The 18,728-nt window shown below is 53.6% G+C and overlaps 2 protein-coding genes across 2 annotated transcripts in view; one reads left to right on the top strand and one right to left on the bottom strand.

The window, feature by feature from the left end:
* Nucleotides 1-6,632, bottom strand: part of DSTYK (dual serine/threonine and tyrosine protein kinase) — a 30,060-nt gene extending 23,428 nt beyond the window's left edge. The window contains exon 1 of the mRNA XM_063178218.1: nucleotides 6,308-6,632. Within this exon, the coding sequence (XP_063034288.1) occupies nucleotides 6,308-6,539 (232 nt within the window). The 5' untranslated portion in view covers nucleotides 6,540-6,632. The remainder of the gene's footprint in view (nucleotides 1-6,307) is intronic.
* An 870-nt stretch (nucleotides 6,633-7,502) lies between these two features.
* TMCC2 (transmembrane and coiled-coil domain family 2) overlaps nucleotides 7,503-18,728 on the top strand; it is a 36,998-nt gene continuing 25,772 nt past the window's right edge. Inside the window, exon 1 of the mRNA XM_063177749.1 lies at nucleotides 7,503-7,671. Coding sequence (XP_063033819.1) covers nucleotides 7,504-7,671 — 168 coding nt within the window. The 5' untranslated portion in view covers nucleotide 7,503. The remainder of the gene's footprint in view (nucleotides 7,672-18,728) is intronic.

Genomic DNA, 18,728 nt, shown 5'->3' with positions numbered 1-18,728 from the left:
CCTTCAGAGCCCACAAACCGCCCTCAGACTCCACAAACCTCTCACAGACCCCACAAACGGCCCTCAGAGTCCACAAATGGCACTCAGACCCTACAAACATCACTCACATCCCACAAAACAGCCCTCAGACCTTACAAACATCACCCAGACCCTACAAACCTACCTCAGAGCCCACAAATGTCGCTGACATCCCACAAACCTCCCACAGACCCCACAAAGTGCCCTCAGAGCCCACAAATGGCCCTCACACCCTACAAAATTCACTCAGAGCCTACAAACAACACTCAGACCCCACAAACCTCCCTCAGACCTCACAAACGACACTCAGACCCCACAAACCTCCCTCAGACCTCACAAACGACACTCAGACCCCAAAAACGACACTCAGACCCTACAAATCTCCCTCAGACCTTACAAACCTCCCTCAGACCCCACAAACCTCCCTCAGACCCCACAAACCTCTCTCAGACCTCACAAACGACACTCAGACCCCACAAACCTCCCTCAGACCCCACAAACATCCCTCAGACCCCACAAACATCCCTCAGACCCTACAAACCTCCCTCAGAGCCCACAAACTTCTCCCAAACCCACAAACCTCTCTCACGCCCCACAAATGACCCTCATACCCCACAAATGGCCCTCACACCCCACAAACCTCTCCCAAACTCCATAAACTTCTCCCAAACCCCACAAACCTCCCTCCCACCCCACAAGCATCACCTGGCTGTGCTAATTCAGGCTCAGGGCTGAGTTTAGCTCCTGTTTTCCTTTTTAAAAAGCCCTAAATGCAGCTTTGGCAAGAGCTAAATTCAGCATTACCCTCGTGCACAGCACAGAGTGACTCTGACAGCCCCAAAAACACAAATCACAAACAAATCCCTCATCAGGAGCACAAAAATCCCTAAAAAATGAAATTAAATGGGAAAATGGAACAACCAGCCCCTAAAAAAATGCCCAATTTGAGAGGTACAAAGCACCAGGATTGCTCTGATACTGGATTTTATAGGGTTAAAAATTCTGTTTAAAATTGCTGTTAAAATTCTTTATTTTTTTTTTTCATGAGTCATGTTCTGGCAGCCTGAATTGTGAGGAAAACAAAATCCTCCCCTCCTCACACTCCAAACCCCATTAAAGAGATCCTACAACACATCTCTCTCCTCACTCTTGACAGCTTAATCACTTCAGTTTTAATTAAAATCAGCCAAATTTGGAGCATTTTGTGTAGTTTTAGATTGGTTTAAAGCTCATTTAAAACCCTGCCCAAGCTTTGCCTTCCCCTCAAATCTTTCAGGATTTTGGAGTTTTTCTACCCCAAAATTAAGGAAAAATCCTATTTGTGGATCAGCACTGCCCCACAATACCCCAAACTCCAAGTTTGGGAGTTGTTGAAGGGAGGAATTTCTCTTTGAAATGTGATTTTTTTGGGATTTTTGTTTTCCAAACAAGCCTTTCAAAAGCCACATCAAGTGACCAGAGGGTTGGAAGCTGACCAAGAGCTCACAAAAGATAAAGATCTGAGAAAAAATCCCACAAATTGCACATTTGAGCCTTCATCTGTAGGATGGCTTTGATCTGGGGACGTTGCTTGGAGCTTCTGCTGGGATTCAGGATCTGGAGCATGAAAAAAGCAATTCAGGGAGGGCTGAAGAGGCAGCAGAGCTCCTTCTCCTCACTCCAGGAAGGAGTGGATCCTTAAATCCAGCAAAAATACCTCCAAAAATATCTCCTTGGAATTGGTGGATCCTTAAATCCAGCAAAAATATCTCCTTGGAATTGATGGATCCTCAAATCCAGCAAAAATCTCTCCTTGGAATTGATGGATCCTTAAATCCAGCAAAAATATCTCCAAAAATATCTCCTTGGAATTGGTGGATCCTTAAATCCAGCAAAAATATCTCCAAAAATATCTCCTTGGAATTGGTGGATCCTTAAACCCAGCAAAATTATCTCCAAAAAATGACTGGGATACAGAAGTTTAAATGAAATTATTGAGGGATTATTTATATGGATGGAGAATCCTTGGATGGTTTGGGTTGGACCTTAAAGCTCCTCCTGTTCCTCTGCCATTCAGGGACACCTTCAGCACCCCAGGATGCTCCAGGCTGGCTTTGGACACTCCCAGGGATGGAACAGCCCCGAATCCTCTGGGAATTCCATCCCAGCCCCTCCTCATCCTCACAGAGAGGAATTTATTCTTATATCCCATCTAAACCTTTCCTTATTCCCTTTTCCAGATGAAAATTTCCCTTTCCAGCCTTCTTGGAGCTCCTTTGGCTACTGGAAAACTGCTCCAAAGTCCTGCCAAACCCTCCAGGATTTGTGGTTGAAACACCTTTCCCAAGGTCCTCCCAAGTCCATTTTTTTCTCCAGGATCTGAGGTTAAAACACTTTTCCCATTATTCCACACCCCGTGACCAGCACAGACACAGATCCAGGGTGGGAGGGACTCAATAAAAAGCGGGATCAGAATTTCCCAGTTTTGAGGGATGCAGCCACATTCCTGGGCATGCCAGGGGCTGGAGCTCCATCCCAGCCCCATCCCAGCCCCATCCCAGCCCCATCCCTGATCCATCCCAGCTCCATCCCAGCCCCATCCCAGCCCCATCCCTGATCCATCCCAGCTCCATCCCAGCCCCATCCCAGCCCCATCCCTGATCCATCCCAGCCCCATCCCAGCCCCATCCCAGCCCCATCCCAGCTCCATCCCTGCTCCATCCCTGCTCCATCCCAGCCCCATCCCAGCCCCATCCCAGCCCCATCCCAGCCCCATCCCTGATCCATCCCAGCTCCATCCCAGCCCCATCCCAGCCCCATCCCAGCCCCATCCCTGATCCATCCCAGCTCCATCCCAGCCCCATCCCAGCTCCATCCCAGCTCCATCCCAGCCCCATCCCAGCTCTATCCCAGCTCCATCCCAGCCCCATCCCAGCTCCATCCCAGCTCCATCCCAGCCCCATCCCAGCTCTATCCCAGCTCCATCCCAGCTCCATCCCAGCTCCATCCCAGCTCCATCCCAGCCCCATCCCAGCCCCATCCCAGCCCCATTCCAGCCCCATCCCAGCTCCATCCCGGCTCCATCCCTGATCCATCCCAGCCCCATCCCTGATCCATACCGGCTTCATCACAATTTCAACTCGGCTCCAGCCCTGCTCCACCCTGGTTCCATCCTGACTCCATCCCGGCCCCAACTCTGCTCCAGCCCTGCTCCATCCCAGCCCCATCTCAATTCCATCCCTGCTCCATCCCAATTCCATCCCAATTCAATCCTGGCCCTATCCCTGCCCCACCCTGCCCTATCCCAGCTCCACCCTGGTTCAATCCCGGCCCCATCCTGGTTCCATCCCTGCCCCATCCCAGCCCCATCCCTATCCCTGTTCAATCCCAGCTCCATCCCTGCTCCATCCCAATTCCATCCCTGTCCCACCCTGGTTCAATCCCAGCCCCATTCCTATCCTGGCTCCATCCCAGCTCCACTCCTGCCCCATCCTGGTTCCATCCTGGCTCCATCCCAGTCCCATCCCAGTTCCACCCCAGCTCTATCCCAGCCCCATTCCCTACCCCGGCTCCATCCTGACTCCATCTCAGCTCTATCCCTGCCTCATTCCTGCCCCATCCCAATTCCATCCCTGCTCCACCCTGCCCCATCCTGACTCCATCCCAATTCCACCCCAGCCCCATCCCAGCTCCACCCTCGTTCAATCCTGGCATCTCCCGATTCCATCCCTGCCCCATCCCAGCTCTACCTTGGTTCCATCCCTTCTCCATCCCTGGTTCCACACCAGCCCCATCCCTTCTCCATCCCAATTCCATGCTGGCCCCATCCCATCTCCATGCCAGCCCTATCCCTATCCCTGCTCCATCCCAATTCCATCCCTGCCCCATCCTGACTCCATCCCAGCCCCATCCCAATTTAACCCTGGCCCTATCCCTGCCCCACCCTGCCCCATCCCAATTCCATCCCGGCCCCATCCTTGCCCCATCCTGACTCCATCCCAGCCCCATCCCTATCCCAGCTCCACCCTGGCCCCATCCCAGCCCCATTCCAATTCCATCCCTGCCCCATCCCAGCCCCACCCTGGTTCCATCCCAGCTCCATCCCTATCCCAGTTCTATCCTGGCTACATCCCAGCCCCATCCCTATCTCAGCTCCACCCTGGTTCCACCCCAGCCCCATCCCAGCCCCATCCCAATTCCATCCCTGCTCTATCCCAATTCCATCCCTGCTCTATCCCAATTCCATCCCTGCTCCACCCTGGTTCCACCCCAGCCCCATCCCAGCTCCATTCGTGCCCCATCCCAATTCCATCCCTGCTCTATCCCAATTCTTTCCCTGCTCCTCCCTGGTTCCATCCCAGCCCCATCCCGGCCCCATCCCAATTCCAGCCCCGCCCTATCCCAATTCCATCCCTGCTCAATCCCAAATTCTTTCCCTGCTCCACCCTGGTTCCATCCCGGCCCCATCCCAATTCCATCCCAATCCCAGCCCCATCCCAAACCCAGCCCCATCCCAGTACCATCCCAATTCCACCCCCGCCCCATCCCAATTCCATCCCTGCTCAATCCCAATTCCATCCCTGCTCAATCCCAATTCCACCCCCGCCCCATCCCAATTCCATCCCTGCTCAATCCCAATTCCAGCCCCGCCCCATCCCAATTCCATCCCGATCCCAGCCCCATCCCGGCCCATGTGACCGGCGCTGGCGCTGGAGCGGCGGGGCAGCCCCGGGGCACACATCCACACATCCTCACATCCACAATCCCATGAATTCCCGGGATCAAAGGAGGCCTGTCCGCCCCGGAACAAGGGCGGCTCTCACCAGGACTCCTCTCCAAACCCACCCAGAGCTCGGCAGAGCAGCCTCGGCTCGGATTTACGGGATCTGTGGAAGCTCCAAGCTTTTGATCAATTTTTTTCTGTTTTTTTTTCCATTTTATCCACGGTCCAACCTGGCCTGGGACATTCCCAGGGATGGAGCAGCCATAGATCCTCTGGGAATTCCATCCCAGCCCCTCCCAGGGAAGGATTTATTCCCAAAATCCCATCTCTCCCTGCCCTCTGGCCATTCCCTATTTGCTGGCACTCTATCCCTTGGAAATATTGGAAATATTCCATTTTTCTCATCAGATCACCCCAAATCCTCTTCTCCAGGCACAACAATCCCAAATCCCAAACATCACAGGCTCACCTGGCTCTGCCCCATCCCAAAATCTCCTTCCCCACCCAGCCTGATGAGAGGAGCAGCAACCACTTCCCAAAATCCCAATGTGCTCCCAAAACCTTTCCAGCCACAACTCCACAATCCCACAAAGGGGAAAACAAACCACAAATCAGCCCAAAACCACTTTTTTTTTAGACACAGACAGAAAAAACTCAACGCTTGAACATGAAACCAGGATTTGGAGTGCAAGATGAGCAGGTCCAAAAAACCTGGACAAGAATCCCAGACAAGAACCCTGCGCAAGAATCCCGGACAAGGATCCTGAACAAGAACCCCAGACAAGAACCCTGGACAAGAATCCCAGACAAGGGGCCACGAGAGATGACTCAGGAGCCTTTTGGGGATGAATGAAGAAAACCTTTATGGACATCTCACGTCACTCTGAGCCCCTCTCACGAGACAGTCTCATGGAAACACCAAGTGCTGCCCGTGGCAGCAGAGGTGCCACCCTCAGCTCTGTTTGTCAACAGCAGCAGCTGAGCACAGAGCCCCAGGGACAAACAGGGAATGGCAGCCCCTCATTCCCTGGGCACAGAGCCCCCAGTGAGGCCACAAATCCCAGGAATTCCGGGACAAAAAAGGATTGCCAGCCCCTCGTTGTGCTGCCCCTTCTGAACCCCCTCTCTGGAGAGGGTCAGGGGCAGGGGGTCCCCATCATAAACCCGTGACAGGGACCCACAGGGATGCTGGGTGCAGCTCCTGGCCCTGCACAGACCCCAAAATCCCACCCTGAGCATCCCTGGGGCGCTGTCCAAACCCTCCTGGAGCTGCGCCCATTCCCTGGCAAGCCTGGGCAGTGCCCAGCACCCTTTGGGAGAAGAATATTGTCCTTACACCGATCCTAAATCACAGCCACAAAGCCTCTCCCACCCTCCAGGCACTTCCAGCCCTGTAACCCCCATTAGAGCCCTCCCAAACCGGACATTTCACTCCGCACCGCGACCCTCACAAGCCCCGCAGAGACCCCTGACAAGCCCCCAGAGACCCCTGACAAGCCCCCCAAAGACCCCTCACCCTCAGAGGTTCCCCCTTTACCCCCCCAGACCCCTCACCCTCACACCCCGCCCGCCCCTGCCCTCTCTCACCGCCGTCCCCGGGACCCCCATCCCCATCCCAGGCGGAGCGGGGGCCGTCACCGGCGGGCGCCAAGGCGAAGGGATGTCCCTGGGAGAACTTGACGTCGCGGAAGAACCTCTTGGTCTCTCGCAGGTTGTGCTGCAGCCTCGCCAGGTGCCGGTTGTAGTGGCCGAAAGAGCGGCAGAGCTCCCGCACGGCCCCGCCGGGACCCCGCCATGACGGGGCCTCCTCGCCCTCCATGTCCTCCGGGTCCGCCCCGCTATCCCCTCCCCACCGCGGGCAGCTCTCGGGCCCTGCCAGGCTGCCGCCGTTCGGGGAGGAACGTCCCCGAGGATTTCCTCTCGTCCCGACCCCCCCCACCCCCCGCCCCTCCCGCCTCCCCGACCCCCGCGGCCGCCGCCTTCTCCCGAGGGGAAGCGCCTCCACCGGCCGCGCTGCGGGTGCGCGGAACGTTTGTCGGCGCGCCGCAGGGCAAAGGGGGAGGAGGCCGGGCGCACCCCGCGCGCGAGGCACGCTGGGAGATGTAGTTTATTTACATCCAAATATAGTTCATTTTCCTAACCCCCGTGGGGAATGCCGGGTGTTGTAGTCCGTTTTGCCGCAAGGCCTCATGGAATTTGTAGTCTCTCTAAGCGCGGCCGCCGACCTCTCCCCGCGGCCTCTGCGCACCACCGCGGGAGACGAGCAAAAATTCCCCAAAAAACGAGAACGACCATGAAATGATGTATTTAAACAGGGGGAGCGAAAGGGGGAGCTCGGACGCCGCCTACTGTTCCCCCATCCCGCGCTGCGCGGAGCGGCTCGGCAGGAGGCGGCGCGCCCCTCTCCAGCTCCGCTCCGCCTCCGCGAATCACCAGCGCCGGCCCCGCCCTCCGCGCGTCTTCATTGGTCAATTCCTCCCGCTAGCACCGCCCACTGAGCACTCTCCACCAATCACCACGCGAGACACCTCCTCCCTCACACCGCCATTGGCCAGCGGCGCTGCCCATCAGGCGCGGCGGCGGCGGCGATGCCGGTGCCGGCGGCGGGCGCGGAGCCGCCGCGGCGCGGAGCCGCCGCCCGGCCCGGGCTCGGCGGGGCGGGCGGGCCGGGGCCGCGCAGCCCGCGGGCCCCGCAGCGGCCGCCGGGGCGCCGCCCGCCGCCGCCGGCACCGCTGCTGCGGCCGTAGGCGCCTCCCGCGCGGCGCGGGCACGGCGCTCCCGGGATGAAGCGGTGCCGCTCGGACGAGCTGCAGCAGCCCGAGGAGGATCCCGGCGCCGCGGGGGAATCGCCCGGTCACGGAGTGATGGAGGGCAAGGCCGGCGAGGCGGCGGCGGCCCCCGAGGCGGGCGCTGTCCCGGCGCCGCCGCGCTCCAAACCCCCCGACCTGAAGGTGAGCGGCGGGAGCGCCCCGGTGGGACACGGGGGGACGGGAAAATCCCGCAGGATCGGCGGGGAAGGAGGGTCCCGGTGGTGGCCGGGGTGGGGAGAGCCGGCGGGGTCACCGGAGCGATGGAGCTCGGGAGTGCCGCCATCCCCATCCATCCCCTCGGTCCTACAGGTGTGACCTTGGGGGATGCGGGATGGCTCCGGGAATGGGGGAACCCTGGGAATGGGGGAATCCTGGGAATGGGGTGCTCCAGGGGGAGGAGACCCCAGCATTGGGGTGCTCCTGGGATGGGAATGATCCTAGGAATGGGGTGTTCCCGGAGGAGGATACCCCTGGATTGGGGTGCTCCTCAATTGGGGTGCTCCTGGGATGAGGATGATCCTGGGAATGAGGTGCTCCAGGGGCAGGGTACCCCTGGATTGGGGTGCTCCTGGATTGGGGTAACCGTAGGAATAGGGTAACCCTGGGAATGGGGTGCTCCAGGGACAGGATACCCCTGGATTGGGGTAACCCCGGGAATGGGACGCTCCAGAGGGAGGAGACCCCTGGGAACAGGGTGCTCCTGGATTGGGGTGCTCCTAGGATGAGGATGATCCTGGGAATGGGGTGCTCCTGAGGGAGAAGACCCCTGGACTGGGATGCTTCAGGATTGGGGTGCTCCTGGGATGGGAATAATCCTATCAGCAGAGATCCTGCTGGGATTAGGGTGCCCCGTCCCTGTTCCGGGGATCCTACCGGATGAGGATGCTCCAGGGGTGGGATGGAGGCACTGCTGGGATGGGGAAGTGCTGGGATAGGATCCTCCTGGGCTCGGGATGGAGGTGGTCCCGGGATGGGGCTGGTCCATCGGGATTCTGCCGGGATGAAGAAATCCCGGGCGTTGGGGGCTGCCCCTCTGCGGAGGGGCCGCGCTGATGCCGGGAAATCCCTGCCGGGAGTCGGGGGGAGGATCCGGGGGGATCCAGGAGGATCTGGGGGAGATGCTCTGGGAGGATTTGGGGAAATATGGAGGGGGTGCTCTGGTAGGATCCGGGGGGATGATCCGGGAGAATCCGAGGGGATGCTCCGGTAGGATCCGTGGGGATATGGGGGGAATGCTCCAGGAATATCCAGGGGGATGCTCCGGGAGGATCCAGGAGGATCTAGAGGGATATGGGGGGATGCTCCGGGAGGATCCAGGAGGATGTGGGGGGAGGATCCGGAGGGAGTTGGGGGGGATGCTCCGGTAGGATCCAGGAGGCTCCGTGGCTGCGGCACCGGGAGTGACGGTGTGGAAATGTGGGAATGTGGGAATGGCCCCGAGGCTGCTCCTGCCGGGCCCGCGGGGCCGCTGGAGGAGGAGGAGGAGGAGGAGGAAAACAAAACACAAACCCTGGGCACTGCAGCGCTGCGGGAGGCACCGAGCCCATCCCGGAGCGGGGATCCTGCTGGAATCCAGCACGGAATTTCTCTGGATTTTGGAGGAAAAAGCAGCTCCGACCCCCGGTGGCTCAGCAGGGTTTTATTGGTGAATTCCCAGTGTGGAATTCGGGCTGTGCAGGGGTGGGAGTGCCGTGGGCAGGGCGGGATCAGAGGGCACAGTGGGTGCTTTTAAAAAGCCCTGGGAAAAGTGGGAAATGTGGGATGCAGGATGGAGCCCCTCGGTGTCACCGGTGGGGTCAAGGTCATGGTGGCACTGCCAGGAGATCAAATCCGTGCTCCCAGAGGAAAACTCGGCTGCTCTGAGCACAGGGAGCCCCTGTGGCTGCTGGAGGTGGCACCTGGGGCCTTCCCTTGGTGGCCCAGCAGCTCCTGAGGCTGTGCTGGCTTTGCTGCTGCTGCCCCAAAACGGCTGGAGGAGCCAGGGCCGGGCACATCCATGGCATGGCAGGGTGGCACAGGGTATCCCAGAGGAGCTGTGGCTGTCCTGGATCCCTGGCAGTGTCCAAGGCCAGGCTGGGTGAGTTTGGAGCAGCAGGGACAATAGGAAGTGTCCCTGCCCACCCCTGGACCTGGGTGAGGTTTAAGGTCCCTTTCCCAGCCAAACCATTCCATGATTTTCTGACTTTAATCCACGAGCTCAGGGCCATGCTTGGCACATCCAAGGTGTTTTTCCCTGTCCTTTCTCCATCCCACGTGGGTCACAGAGGCTCAGAAAGGGGTGGGAATGTTGGCCCAAAGGAGCTGCAGCTTCCCATGGCTATAACTGTGCCTGAGTGGGTCGCAGCTGGTGAGAGAGAGACGGTGAATCTTGTTTCTTGAATCAGAAGGCTTGATTTATTAAGATATTATATATTACATTAAGACTATACTAATAGGAATATAGAGAGAGATTTGCAGAGCAGCTAGGCTAGGATGGAATAGATAGAAAAGAATCCCACAACAAAGTTGTGGCCAAGGACTCAGTCCCCTGGCTTGCACTGGTGATTGGCCCTTAATTATAAACATAGGAAATGAGCCAATCAAGGTGTCCCTGTTGCATTCCCCAGCAGCTGATAATAATTGTTTACCTTCTCTTCTGAAGCTTCCAGAAGACGCAGAAATCCGAAAGAAAGGATTTCTGTGGAGAAATGTCTGCGACACATGGCTGTGCCCATCATCCCAAACACTCCAGGGCTGGCACATCCCACCCGGAGCTGGTGCTCCACATCCTCCTCCTGCAGCAGCAGCATCCGAGGCCAAGCAAACCCCATTGATTTTATCGAGCTGCCCGTGCTCCCTTCCTGCAGGTCTGCTGCCAGGGCTCACCTTTAATGCAGCAATTCATTAAAACAAATCCTCAAACTGGGCACAATTCATTAAAATAAATCCTCAAACTGGGCACAACTCGGGCCAGGCTGGGGCTGGCTGCTGCCCACAGGTACCACAGCGTGGCAGGCGCTGTGCCACGGCCACCGCCAGTTCATAAATTAATAAATAATTAATTAATGGAGCTGAGTTTTCCTGCTCCAAACCCCCTGTGGAGCTGCTGGTGGGGTGGGTTCAAGCTGGTTCTGCTCCAAATCCAGATTCCTGTCCCCTTGGATGGCACAGGATCTGAGATTCCTGTCCCTGTCCTGTCCCCTTGGATGGCACAGGATCTGAGATTCCTGTCCCTGTGGATGGTGAAGGATCAGAGATTCCTGTTCCTGTGCATGGGGCAGGATCAGATTCCTGTCCCCATGGATGGAGCAGGATCAGAAATTCCTGTCCCCATGGATGGTGAAGGATCAGAGATTCCTGTCCCCTTGGATGATGAAAGATCAGAGATTCCTGTCCCTGTCCTGTCCCCATGGATGGGGCAGGATCAGAAATTCCTGTCCCCATGGATGATGAAAGATCAGAGATTCCCGTCCCTGTGCATGGAGCAGGATCAGAGATTCCTGTCCCCTTGGATGATTAAGGATCAGAGATTCCTGTCCCTGTAGATGGAGCAGGATCAGAGTAAACCCTTGGCTCCAGTGAGATGGATTTGAGGTGGCACCCTGGAACCAGCACAGCCTGCCTGGTGTCACCTCCAGCCCTGAGCTCCAGCAGATCCATGTCTCTCCCTTCCCAGCCCTGGCTCTGGCTCCTCTGCTGACACCCTTGTGGAAAAGGAGGGGAAAGATGAGTTCTGGCAGGGAGCAGGGCTGGTGTGTGACAGCTGTGCTCAGCAATCCCTGGGTGCCAGCCATTCCTGCGGGAGTGATGGGATCCATCCAAAACCCTGCACCCAAACTGCCACTGCTCCTGAGCCAAGGGTTTTCCCTGGCTTTCTGTTTTCCCTGGATGTGTTTTCCCTGGCTCTCCATTTTCCCTGGGTTTCTGTTTTCCCTGGATGCGTTTTCCCTGGCTCTCTGTTGGTTTTCCCTGGGTTTCTGTTTTCCCTGGATCCCTGTTATCCCCAGAGCATTCCCACACCTGGGCACACATCCCATTATCCCAGAGCATTCCCACACCTGGGCAGGGAATTCTGTTATCCCAGAGCATTCCCACACCTGCACAGTTCATCCCATTATCCCAGAACATTCCCACACCTGGCAGCACATCCCGTTATCCCAGATCATTCCCACAACTGGGCAATGAATTCTGTTATTCCCAGAGTGTTCCCACACCTGCACAGTTCATCCCATTATCCCAGAGCATTCCCACACCTGGGCAATGAATTTCCTGCTATCCTCACACCTGGGCAGTGAATTCTGCTATTCCCAGACCATTCCCACACCTGGGCAGTGAATTCTGTTATCCCAGAGCATTCCCACACCTGAACATTGAATTCCCTGCTATTCCCAGACCATTCCCACACCTGGGCAGTGAATTCTGTTATTCCCAGAGCGTTCCCACACATGGACAGTGAATTCCCTGCTATCCCCAGATCATTCCCACACGTGGGCAGTGAATTCCCTCCTATTCCTCACTGAATTCTGTTATCCCAGAGCATTCCCACATCTGAACATTGAATTCCTTGCTATTCCCAGACCATTCCCACACCTGGGCAGTGAATTTCCTGCTATCCTCACACCTGGGCACACATCCCATTATCCCAGAGCATTCCCACATCTGGGCAGGGAATTCTGTTATTCCCAGAGTGTTCCCACACGTGAACATTGAATTTCCTGCTATTCCCAGACCATTCCCACACCTGGGCAGTGCATTCCTTGCTATCCCCATACCTGGGCAGCAAATTCCATTATCCCAGAGAATTCCCACACCTGGGCAATGAATTCTGTTATTCCCAGAGTGTTCCTACATGTGGACATTGAATTGCCTGCTATTCCCTGTTATCCCCACACCTGGGCTGTGGATTCCATTATTCCAGACCATTCCCACACCTGGACAGTTCATCCCGTTATCCCAGAACATTCCCACACCTGGGCAGTGAATTCCATTTTCCCCAGAGCATTCCCACACCTGGGCAGGGAAGTCTGTTATTCCCAGGGTGTTCCCACACGTGGACAGTGAATTCCCTGCTATTCCCTACCATTCCCATACCTGGGCAGTGAATTCCCTGCTATCCCCACACCTGGGCAGTGAATTCTGCTATTCCCAGACCATTCCCACACCTGGGCAGTGAATTCTGTTATCCCAGAGCATTCCCACACCTGAACATTGAATTCCCTGCTATTCCCAGACCATTGCCACACCTGGGCACACATCCCATTATTCCCATTATTCCCGTTATTCCCGGAGCTCTCCCGGGAGCTCTGTGCTGTCACTCCTGGCAGCTCTGGGCTGTCGCTGTCACTCGGGTGCCCTGCCCAGCATGAGTCACGTTTGTCACATGCTGCTGCTGCTGCTGCTGCTGCTGCTGCTCTCAGCTGTCCCCGAGGAGCAGCAGGCTGTGGGGGAGTGCTGCCTTTGCCGTTTGGGAACATCCAGGCGTTTTCCTTGGCGCTGGTGGCAGCTTGGGATGCTGGGGGAGAAGGGGCCGGGATGGGCTGGGCTGGTTGTCACCCCTGGGGACAGCTCTGAGCCTGGCTGGGTGGTGGCAGGAGCCTCTTGGCCCTGCCTGAGGAAAATCAGCTGGAGAAGCAGCAGCGGGGCTGGAAAATCCAGAAGGGGATGAGCAGGATCTGCTGGGATCCTGCTGCTGTTTGGGGGCTGTGGCCTCCCCATGGCCCAAAATCTGGGATGGGATGGGGTGGGAAGGGATGGAATGGGATGGGATTTAAAATCTGGAATGGGATGGGAAGGGATGAAACTTAAAATCTGGAATAGGATGGGGTGGGAAGGGATAAGACTTTTCCCTGTGTCCTAAAATCTGGGATGGGATGGGATGGGACTTAAAATCTGGAATGAGATGGGGTGGGAATGGATGAGACTTTCCCCCTGTGCCCTAAAATCTGGAATGGGGTGGGATGAGACTTCCTCGCATGCCCTAAAATATGGAATATTTCAGGATGGGGTAGGAAGGCATGAGACTTCCCCCTGTGCCTTAAAATATAGAATTGGATGGAGTGGGAAGGGATGAGACTTAAAATGTGGAGTGGGGTGGGAAGGGATGAGACTTCCCCTTGTGCCCTAAAATCTAGAATGGGATGGGAGAGGATAAGGCTTCCCCCTATGTCCTAAAATATGGAATGGGATGGGAATGGATGAGATTTCAAATCTGGAATGGGATGGGAATGGATTAAACTTCCCCCTGTGTCCTAAAATGTGGAATGGGATTGGGTGAGACTTTGCTCTGTGCCCTAAAATGTAAAATGGGATGGGATGGGAAGGGATGAGATTTCCCCCTGTGCCTTAAAACATGGAATAGGATGGGGTGGGAAGGGATGAGACTTAAAATCTAGAATGAGATGGGATGGGAATGAATTAAACTTCCCCCTGTGCCCTAAAAATATGGAATGGGATTGGGTGGGAATTGATAAGACTTTGCTCTGTGCCCTAAAATGTAAAATGGGATGGGATGGGATGGGATGGGATGGGATGGGATGGGATGGGATGGGATGGGATGGGATGGGATGGGATGGGATGGGGTGGGATGGGATGGGACTTCCCCTCATGCCCTAAAATCTGGAATTGGATATGGTGGGAAGGGATGAGACTTTTCCCTGGTGCCCTAAAATATGGAATGGGATGGGATGGAAAGGGATGAAACTTCCCCCTGTGCCCTAAAATATGGAATGGGATGGGGTGGGAGGGATGAGACTTAAAATCTGGAATGGGGTGGGGTGGGAATTGATGAAACTTCCCCCTATGCCTAAAATCTGGAATGGGATGGGAATGGATGAGACTTCTCCCCACGTTTGTGCAAATATTCCAGAGAGCTGCAGAGCCTCGTCTGGAGCCTCCGGGCGGGCTGGGGGCGAATCAATAATTAACAATCCTCACAAATGAGCAGGATTTCTCAGCCTGGGGCCGTGCTGGGAGGTCGTGGCAACCAGATCCTCTCCCTGTGTGTCCGCCTGCAATGTGAGGAGGGGGTTTGGGTGTCAGGGACGGTTCAGGCTGGGTGGCAGCAGCAGCAAAACCACCCCGGAGAGCCTGGCATGGCAAGGGCATTGCCAAAAAGCCCAAAACTGCCCTCCAAGTCCCAGCTTTCCTGCAAGATGTCCTGATTTGGGCTAAAATGGGATTTTTCCAGCTGTGGGGACACGGAGCAGGGGCTTTGAAGTGCATAAGAACCAAGTCCCAGCACCAAGCGGCAGAGACTGGCTGTGCTGATGTGAAAGCCCAAAGGAATAAAGATATTTTTGGATTCAGCCCTGTGTTTTACAGCTGTCCACGCTGAGAAATGAATCCGTGTCCATTGCTGGGGTTGGTAAGCAGTGGCTGCTCCAAAATAGCCTCTGCTCTGTGCCAGGAAAATGCCTCAGCTCTGGAATTGCAGGAATATCCTGGGAAAACACGAGAAACCAGAGCTTGTGCAGCAGCACAGGATTGGTTTGTGGCCACCCCTCACAGCTCCTGAAATCAGAAATCCCAGAGCTGGAATTCAGTGGGTTCCAGCCTGGGATCCCTCCTTGCTTCCCTCATTTTTTAAATTTTTTTTTTTTTTTCATGCGAATTTGGTTTTTTTCCATGCAGACCCCGTGCCTGCCCAGCCCATGAAAGGCTCTTTCAGGAAAACTCGGGAAGGGCCTGAGGGGATTTGTCTGAAAAGGTGAATTTTGCTGGGTTGGAGCTGTTGGATCCAGAAGCCCTGAGGGCATCTTGGCTCCCAAAATCTTTCCAGCTCCACTTTTAGTTTGTTTTCATCTCCCTGGGGAAGGGAGTTGGTTGTTTCTTTTAGCTTTGACCTTGTGCAGCTCTGGCTGAAAAGAGATTCAGGGTTCCACTTTGTAACAATTTCTAATAAATTTTCTCTTAATTTTAAAGAAAGAAAGCAATTTAAGTAATTGGAGACAGCTAATCATTTAACTTAGGCAATATTTTATATAAGAACTTTCACAGAAATAATATTAAAGATGTTCTGCTCAGGCAAATTCACCAGCAGAACAAAATTTATTAAAAAAAAAGTGAAATGAGAACTGAAAGTTATTTATTTCTTTTTTAATTATATTTATTTCTTTTTAAATTATATTTATTTATTTCTTATTCTATTTATTTCTTTTTAATTAATTATTTTTAATCTTTTTTAATCTTTTTTTTTTTTTAATTCAGTTTATTTCTGCAGAAGATCATTCAAGATTGGGATGTCCATGTCACAAATATTTTGCCTGAAGGCTTTAGGGGAGTTTGTGGTTTCTTTTCACCTGGACTTTGTGCAGCTCTGGCTGAAAAGAAATTCAAAGTTCCACTTTGTAACAATTTCTAATAAATTTTCTAAAGAAAAAAAAAAGAAATTTAAGCAATTTGAGACAACTAATCATTTAACTTAATATTTTGTGTAAGAACTTTCACAGAAATTATATTAAGGAATATTAATGATGTTCACCAGCAGAACTAAATTTATTTAAAAAAAAAAAAGTGAATTGAGAACTGAAATTGTTTATTTCTGCAGAAGACCATTCAAGATTTGGAAGTCCGTATCACAAATAATTTGCCTGAAGGCTTTAGGAGAGTTTGGGTTTTCTTTTCCCCCGGACTTTGTGCAGCTCTGGCCGTGCCCTCCATGGGAGGAATCTGGGGGTTTGGAGCTCTTACCTCCCAAATGCTGCCTCTGTTTCCATAGAGACTCTATAAATAGAATAAAATTTAAATCGTTATTTCCCCAAGAAGCCATTCAGCACGGTAGATTTATTATATATATTTCCAAAGGAAGAGCCTCAAAGGATGGAGATTTGCGTTGTGAGCGGCTCAGGGGAGGGTGAAAAGCTTTTCCTGCAGAGTTTGGGGGGACACAGGATCCCTTTGCTGGTTCCTCCAGGTGTGCTGGGGTTGGGTTTGTCTGGGATTTGTAGGGGAAGGAGCTCGATCTGCCTGGCCCTGAGCTGCTCCTCTGCCTGCTCAGCTGTCCCAAAATCCCAGCTTTGTGCCACCGGGGCTCTGGGGATGCTCTGAGCCCCTGGGAAATGCTGGGATTTGGAAATGCTGGGATTTGGGATTTGGGACTTGGAAATGCTGAGGTTCAGATGCTGCTTTAAGGAGTTTTTTGGACTAAATGTTCTAATTGAAGGAAGGGCTGTTTCTATTATCAGTTTTACTTGGTTTACTGTTAGATTGTTTTTTTGACTAAAGGCAGCTCTTTTACTGGTATACCAACTAAATAGGCTGAAAAAGGCTATTTTGGTTCTGAATTAGACAGACATATAGTATCTGATTTGGTAGCTTTGGTTAAGATTACTTAAACATTTGTTTTCGGTTAATCTACAGGTAAATATGCACGACAAAAAACAATTAAAATCAAGCAAAACAAGCATACTATTTGATTTTGTTTCATCTCTTTTAAGAACTTTGTTTTGGCAGAATTCTTTGTTAAACAAAAACAACAACTTAAGTTTTTACTAAAAATTAACTTTGTTAAACAAGCATTCAGCATTCAGTTAGCATACTCATAAATAATATTGGCACAAAATTAGAGTTTGTGGGTTCTACTGATGCACAAAGAATGTCAGGCACAAGAGGCGTTAGGTGAGACCCGGGATCTTTCGATTTGGTTCACGTCTGTGTACTTGCTTCTTTGGTTTTAGGCTCGACAACAGGTTCTGAAGTGTGATATGTGAAGTTTTTGGCAAGAACTTACTTAATTCTAGCACTTGTGGGGATAAAAGCATACTCTTTCTTCAAATTATTAATCAAAACGGACCTTCACTTGAACTGTTTAGAAAATTAAAAACGTGCAGAGCGCCTTGCTCAGTCTCATCTGTGGGGTGATCTGTGGAAATGCTGGGAGCTGCTGCTCCCCACTTCTCCTCACGCAGGGGATGTGGAGGGCACGGGCCCAAGATCTCCTGGGATGCAAATCTGGGTGTTCCAGGGGAACCTCGGGATTCCAGTGGAACCCTGGCCTCAAATCTAGGTGTTCCAATGGAACCCTGGATTTCTAAGTGGTTGCAGGGAAACCTGGCCTCAAATCTGGGTATTCCAATGGAATCTTGGATTTCTAGTGGCTGCAGGGAAACCTGGCCTCAAATCTGGGTATTCCAGGCCAAAATCTCCTGGGATGCAAATCTGGGTGTTCCAAGGGAACCCAGGATTTCCAGTGGAACCCTGGCCTCAAATCTAGATATTCCAATGGAATCCTGGATTTCTAGTGGCTGCAGGGAAACCTGGCCTCAAATCTGGGTATTCCAGGCCAAAATCTCCTGGGATGCAAATCTGGGTGTTCCAGGGGAACCTTGGATTTCCAGTGGAACCCTGGCCTCAAATCTAGGTGTTCCAATGGAATCCTGGATTTCTAAGTGGCTGCGGGGAAACCTGGCCTCAAATCTGGGTATTCCAGGCCAAGATCTCCTGGGATGCAAATCTGGGTGTTCCAGGGGAACCCAGGATTTCCAGTGGCTGTAGGGAGGTTTGGATTTCCAGTGGAACCCCAAATTTCCACTGGAACCCTGGCCTTAAATCTGGGTGTTTCAGTTTCAGAACCCTGGATTTCCAGTGGCTGCAGGGAACCCTGAATTTCCAGTGGAACCCCAAATTTCCAGGGGCTGCAGGGAACCCCCGATTTCCAGGGGAACCCTGGCCTTAAATCTGGGTGTTGCAATGGAATCCTGGTGAGATTCCAGTGGAATCCCAGATTTCCAGTGGCTGAAAGGAACCCTGGATTTCCAGGGGAACCCCAAATTTCCAGAGGAACCCTGGCCTCAAATCTGGGTGTTCCAGTGGAGCACTGAATTTCTAGTGGCTGTAGGGAACCCTGGATTTCCAGGGGAACCCCAAATTTCCAGAGGAACCCTGGCCTCAAATCTGGGTGTTCCAGTGGAGCACTGAATTTCTAGTGGCTGTAGGGAACCCTGGATTTCCAGGGGAATCCCGAATTTCCAGTTGAAACCCAGATTTCCAGTGGCTGCAGGGAACCCTGGCCTCAAATCTGAATGTTCCTTTAGAACCCTGGATTTCCAGTGGCTGCAGGGAACCCCCGATTTCCAGGGGAACCCCAAATTTCCAGTGGAACCCTGGCCTTAAATCTGGGTATTCCAATGGAATCCTGGATTTCCAGGGGCTGCAGGGAACCCTGGATTTCCAGGGGAACCCCAAATTTCCAGTGGAACCCTGGCCTTAAATCTGGGTGTTCC

Source organism: Melospiza melodia, chromosome 28 (assembly GCF_035770615.1).
Source record: "Melospiza melodia melodia isolate bMelMel2 chromosome 28, bMelMel2.pri, whole genome shotgun sequence".
NCBI lineage: Eukaryota > Metazoa > Chordata > Aves > Passeriformes > Passerellidae > Melospiza > Melospiza melodia.
Note: the sequence above shows the minus strand (reverse complement) of the source record. Positions and strands in the feature narration are given on the sequence as shown.